The sequence below is a fragment of the Pygoscelis adeliae genome, unplaced genomic scaffold (assembly GCF_000699105.1).
Source record: "Pygoscelis adeliae isolate BGI_AS28 unplaced genomic scaffold, ASM69910v1 Scaffold286, whole genome shotgun sequence".
NCBI classification, from domain to species: domain Eukaryota; kingdom Metazoa; phylum Chordata; class Aves; order Sphenisciformes; family Spheniscidae; genus Pygoscelis; species Pygoscelis adeliae.
Window position 1 is genome coordinate 4,508,131 of NW_008825076.1, and position 6,371 is coordinate 4,514,501.

The window sequence follows — 6,371 nt, forward strand, 5'->3', positions numbered from 1 at the left end:
CACATTTGGGGGGGGCAGTGGTGATACATTTTGATTAGTCATAATGGAAAACTTTTTTATATTTTTCAGCGATGTAAATAATTCGCCTTCTTCCCGTGTCTTTCCACTTCCTCCCAAACTGCAGTGTCCTGTACAGAAACGATACTGTGTCTAACAAATGACCTCCTCATCTGACTTATCTCATAGGGGTACAAATGTACCCACCTATCGTCCTGAAATTCCCCCCAAAATCCTGTATCTTGGGTCCAGAAAAAAGAAGGAATTTGGGCACAATTCTGTGCCACTGATTCCCTGACATTTTTATCAGGAGCATCAACCAGCCAGGCATTAGACTTTAAATCAGTGAAACATCCATTTACAGCGGTTAGAGCAATATGATACACTGCACTTGGCTAACAAGTGAAGAAACTGGAAACACATTACCTAAAACAGCAAATGCAAGCCTAAACTGGCTTTCAGAGAAGGTCCCAGATTGCTGGATATGCTTCCATCCAGAAACAGTCTCAAGTATATAGTATTTTTTTAATTTAGAACCGTATCCTTCATGATATGCAAGGCACAAATGTCCATCGAATTCAGTGTATATTTTGGGCATGAGGGATGAAGGTTTCATTAGCAGTTCATGTAAAAATCATTTTTAATTGATATTCAATTTGATGGCACTGGAGTTCAACGCTGATGGCAAAACCTAAAGCACAGGTCTCATCCAAAATCCTTTGGAATCAATGTTATTCTTAAAACTAACTTCAGTGAAGCCAGGATTTCTGCCTAAATGTTTTTTTAAATAAAATGCATAGGTTATTTCTAGATCATTCTGATTACCTCTAGGATTCTTCCAGCCTAAATTATGGCAGTTTGCCTGCCTCGCAGGACAGTTTCTGTGAATCCCAAAAGCTTACACTTTGCATATAATAAGTACATCCAATAAAAAAATAGCATGAAGTGACTTCCAAAATCCAAAGGTCAAAAATTCAGCTAACATATATTAATCTTTATTATGTAACAATGATATAATAAATAAGTTTATGAATTCATATGACCTGTACAAAAAGCCGAAAAGATATTGCACCAAGTTAGGTACCAGCTATTTGGATTTAATATTTGTTAAACATATGATCTAAAATTATATACAGCTCTGGAGTTAAGGCAAAACCAGATGATACCTTTAACACAACAGAAGGTTTGAAAAATAGACATAATTACAAACAAGGGGATCTCATCTCCAACTAATAAAGTGGTTGTGTCTAAGGAAGGCATCCCTTAGGTTTTTAATAAAGCAGTTATTATCAATCATGTTAATTAAAATTGAAGAACAAGTGTGAGATTTCCTGCAGGGCAAAGCTGTTTTGTAAAGTTGTGCCTGAATGATCACCTTTAACCCTGGTAAGAATATTTTTCTTAATGGTTATAATCTGCTCTTCTCTTTAGAAAACAGCACATGGAAAAGAGGAATACCTTACATATCCAACTAAAACACAGCCATAACCGCTTAGCTTTATGTAAGCTAGACTTGATTGTGACCGGTGACAGAGCATAAATACATGGGTGAACCATCCAACACACTACACGCAGAGGAGAACTAAAGTCAGCTACTTATCAATAATAATTACCTTTCTCAAGACAATGGAATAGATCATGTCAGTTAGGTCCCAATGACAAAAACATGTATGACCAATATATCAATATACAGTTCTTTGGCAGCAACACACTAACTCTTGATTGAAGTCTGAACTCAAACTCTCCTAAATTATAGACCTGGTTGCCAGTCTTTTCATAATTAAAGAAAATCCGCTTCTCCCATGAATCCAGTAAGTCCAGTAAATGAAATCTGAATAAATCTTGCAGGCAGCTTTAGACTGTAACATTAAGCATAGATATTTATTGTCTGCTTTAGTCTCAATCCAAATATATTGTATTTAAACACACAAAATTCTGTGAAACTTCTGAGTAGTTCAGATGGGGCCAAAATCCATAAAGAGAATCCATATTCACCCATGAAAAACCAATAAAGAAACATCAATCCCATGATGATAAAATGATCTTCATGTAACAGAGGCAATGATGAGTCCACACCTGGATGAATGTCACAGGAAAATTGACTTTACAGGGGAAAGACCAGAAAGCCAGAAAACGTAGAATACTGCCATCCGCCGACCAGATTACCTTTCTCCAATTTCAGGTAAACCTTATCCTCCTTGTCTAGATAGAGCAGGACTCCATTAGTGGCAGCTTCACGTGTGACGTCCTTGTCCCCGGCAAAAGCAGAAATGACTGGCTTTCCATTTAGCATCAAATTAACCTACAAGAGAAAAACCACTGAAAAGCTCCAATTAACAGAAAAACATCAAGAACTGTCACTGAATATTAACTACAGTGTAAGAGGTCTGCTAAGGTCCCGATCTTCACTGCTTTTTTTGTTGTTGTTGTTTTAAACTAATAATTACATTTATTTGGAGTGTACAAGCACTTTTGTGTTTCATGGGCTTGACCCGCCGCTGAGTGAAGTCGGTGGGACACTGTCCACTGACTGCCACGGCCCGGGCTCAGTCGGTGTGAAAGGTAACGCGACATTGCTTTCATCTGTTGCTCGGGCACATTAATTGTTGCAACTCTCTGGTAATACGGATCTGTGAGCTGTTACCTCAGTTTGTTTCTCTTCGCCTACCTCACAGGTTATTTAGACACGCGCTAGCAAAGAAGACATTTTCAAGAAACTTAGGCACCCAGAGATGCAATATAGGCACCTAATGAGATGTCAAAGGTACCGCAGCAGGCTAGGAGCTTACACGTCATTGAGAGCAAAATATATGTCCTTCCATTATTGACGGCAGCTTAGTTTTGAAGTCTAGAACAGACGTTTAGCTTTATGAACCACTGCACTGTGTTTTGGTACTGAATCCATTTTCTCTATGAAACACTTCTGAAAGTCAGCACAGGCTCTGCTCCAAAAGCAACACCACACGGACACTCTGTAAATAAAGATGGGCAGGGGCTGGGGGAACGGGCAGAGCCAGGCATTTTTCATTTCCCCAATGGCAAACTATTAGCTTTCTTTTTCTTTTTAAACAGCTATAATACAGTCACAGAGGGGTAAATTATGAAATGCTTATTCATATCGAGTATGCTGGCCTTGCACATGCTCCCATTAATTTTAATGGGAGTCACCGTGGAATAAATTAGTGCTCAGCATAAGTCAGGGCAGCAGAATCCAGCCCTGATTTGGGATTCGCCTATCTGGGAAATCCACTTAATCAGATGTCCCCAGGGAACCAATTTCAGTTTAATGATATTTAACGGCACTAACAGATGTTCCAGGGGCATAGTAATATCACTTATGTAGGAAGCCTTCAGGTGATTTAGTGGTGTTTAAGTCTGCATGCAGCTGAGACTAAAGCTGGTTTGCTCCACTGCAATGGCTTTCGGTCCTCCCCCTTAGTTATCACACATGCAAAAAAAGGGCATCAAGAGTTTACCCATTGCGTGGTTTTGGTTTATCTCATTCCTTCTGTACCATCTCTCTAGGTCAGGTTCCCCTGCAGATCATCTTACAGTTATTTTAATCACAGCAGAAGGCACATCACAGGTTTGCCTCGGATGGTCTCACATTAACTATGCCAAAATGGAGCCCACCAAACCCATCCATCACTTCAGAAGCTCTTGAGCTATGAAAGATTTCAGGTCATGTGGCAGGTTGTAACATTCCCTGTTACAAGCCCCCGACTCCCAGGTTTGAGTACCTGGTATGTGAGACACCAAAGTCTGCACTGGGCTTCCAGAATCCAAACCTGGACATCTTTCTTGGCAATATGTCTTTTAAATACAATGAAGCTGGCTGACATACAGTCATTCTAGGCCATTTCAACCTTCAGCTTTTGAGAGTGAAAAGAACAAAGTTTGAGGATATTAAATAGCTTATAAGCTCATTAGGAGATTTTCATTAGGTCAATATTTCGTCTAAGACTTTTGTCATTGACCCGAGTGGAACCATGATTTCCTGTTGTAAACTGAAGGCGAATTTCACCAGGTATGTGAATGTGTCTTGCACCAGCTTCCTCTGCCATCTCTACCATTTACACTTACACTTTTCGCAGGAGCTTTACTGGCAACCCAAAGCCAGAGCTACCACAAAGAAATGGCTGAACAGTCCTGCAGAAATCTATTTCTTTCATCTCAGCCTTGCACGCTGAAAACCATATTCAGGAGCAAGACAGATGAATAGAAAAGCATCAAATACTTGTGTGAATCTAGTGGTCTCATGGGTGGAAACAAGGGAAGCCATAGATGTTATTCCAGATCTAGAAAACCAGTATTTATGTCACAGAAATTGCATGACCTGACATGAAGATTAAGGAATGTACTTTAAGGAATTTACTGTTGGCTCAGCGAGGGGATGTTCAGGAACTTAGAGGCTTTTCCTTTAAGCTAGTACTTACTTATATTTAATTGAGTAGTTCAGCTGCTATTATGCTTCAGAAGAAAGTGCAGAATCACTCCTTTTTTTTTTTTAATATATGACACATCTTTTATGTATTATATGGTGAAAAAAAGTTTAAACTGCTATAAAGGTTCCCTAGAAGACATCCCTCTAGAGGTATAACATTTCAGTGTAGTACAGAACAAGTAGACCACCTTAACTAACCTTGGTCCGCAGCAGACTGGTGTCATAAACAGATACCTGGCATCAGGAGCTGTCAGCCAGGTCACAAAATGTTACAAAAATAATCAAATCTGGTACGTATCCCCAGAACTCCTGTGTTCAAGGCAGTGAGTTTAACCTGTAGCAAAATATGACTCTTCAATAGTATTTATGCAATTAAGTGAAATTTAGAGCTCTGTTTTACTCTTGGATGATTCATTCTATTTAATACTTTATATCACTCCAGATATTTAGTTCTTATGGTATAGAAGTGAAGCTATGGCAATTTATCTGAGGTGAGGATCCTGCCTTATTACAGCTGTTCAGTTTAAATGTATTCACTCTACTGCTAGGAACTCTATGCCACAGGTTGCTTTAAATGAAGCTATTTTTCCTTCAAAGTGTGTTAAATACTCTTGTGTTCAGGCAAGATCCTATTTAAAATAAACAATTTAAGTAAAAGATTTTATAATCATACTTGATCAACATACCTGAATTGTTTGACTCTGATAGACTTTAATTACGTGAAAACTGAAACTGTAAATTCCTTTTCTTGGTGCTACAAAGACAGACTCCAACGTGAAAAAATTGCCCACGTTTACTAGGATCTACAAAAAAAAAAAAATACAGCATGGGAATTAGTACAGGTATTCTGTGCTAAATAAAAAAAATAGAGACTATTAACTTGAGAAAACATTCACCCATGGAAATTTTTAATCTACATCTATGCTGTTTTATTCATTGTTCTCTCAATTAAGTTGGGATACTACTCATAAAGTGGATATTTAGTTATATTTATAGTACAACTTTACTATAAATAAACTAGGGTGGAAAATATTTCTTACTTTGCTACTATATCATACCTTCAAGACCGTTCTTCTATACATGTTTAGAGGAGATTAAGAAAAGGCATTTTTGTTCATCATTCCCCAAAAAAGACATCAAAACACCAATTCAGGGAGTGGCATACTGCTTTTGGCTAAAAAGCAACGGTCAAGTCAACACCGTCTTCCTGAAAGTCTCAAGGTGTGAGGAAGGATGTACGTGAATGATGTAATTCATTCACCGGTTTAGAGGCAGAGTGAGTTACTGAAATACCTGGCATATCTGAGCAAAAACTGGCTGCGAGCCTTTGCTGCTTTATTTGTTTTTGTAAGCACTAATAATAATTTGGGTTTGATTAAACAGAGACAAGTAACAGAGGGGAATGTATTAAATGAATGCATCGTCCATATGCTAAATATCTGCTTTAAAGACTAAATTTTTCTTTCTTTCCACTTAGTTATGCGTAGTTTTTAATTGATATTTTCAGGCTTCTTTAAGCCAGGCACAGCCCTAGAAAGCCACCAGGAATGTCCATGAAGTTAGGGTAATTTACATTGCTAGCATTAAGCTACGTGACATATCTGGCTCCAGTTGTCACGACAATTTACTGTTCATTAAGATATGATATAGGAAGCAAAATAACTGTCAGCCTCAACTACCTTGGACTTGCCCTAGGACAGGAGCTGGTATATGAGACGTGTGCTGGCATCCGTACGTTAGTATCAGTGACTGAGATGAGAGGGGCTGTACTATGAACCTGTGATTGTTACAGAAAAGTTAAATGATTTTTCCTTAAAATTCGTTCTTCTTTCCCCTCTCAAAGGCTGCACAAGCCGCCTAAAAATCTACGTAGGCTGCTTGCACCTGAGAAAACCCTATCCCCAAGCCTCCCGGGCCATCTCCTCGCCCG

At 38.7% G+C, this 6,371-nt stretch overlaps 1 protein-coding gene across 1 annotated transcript in view; it reads right to left on the reverse strand.

Annotated features, from left to right (window-relative positions):
- Positions 1-972: 972 nt before the first annotated feature.
- Positions 973-6,371, reverse strand: part of CBLN4 (cerebellin 4 precursor) — a 52,919-nt gene continuing 47,520 nt past the window's right edge. The window contains 2 exon segments of the mRNA XM_009326859.1: positions 973-2,299; positions 5,128-5,256. Of these exon segments, the coding sequence (XP_009325134.1) occupies positions 2,102-2,299; positions 5,128-5,256 (327 nt within the window). The 3' untranslated portion in view covers positions 973-2,101.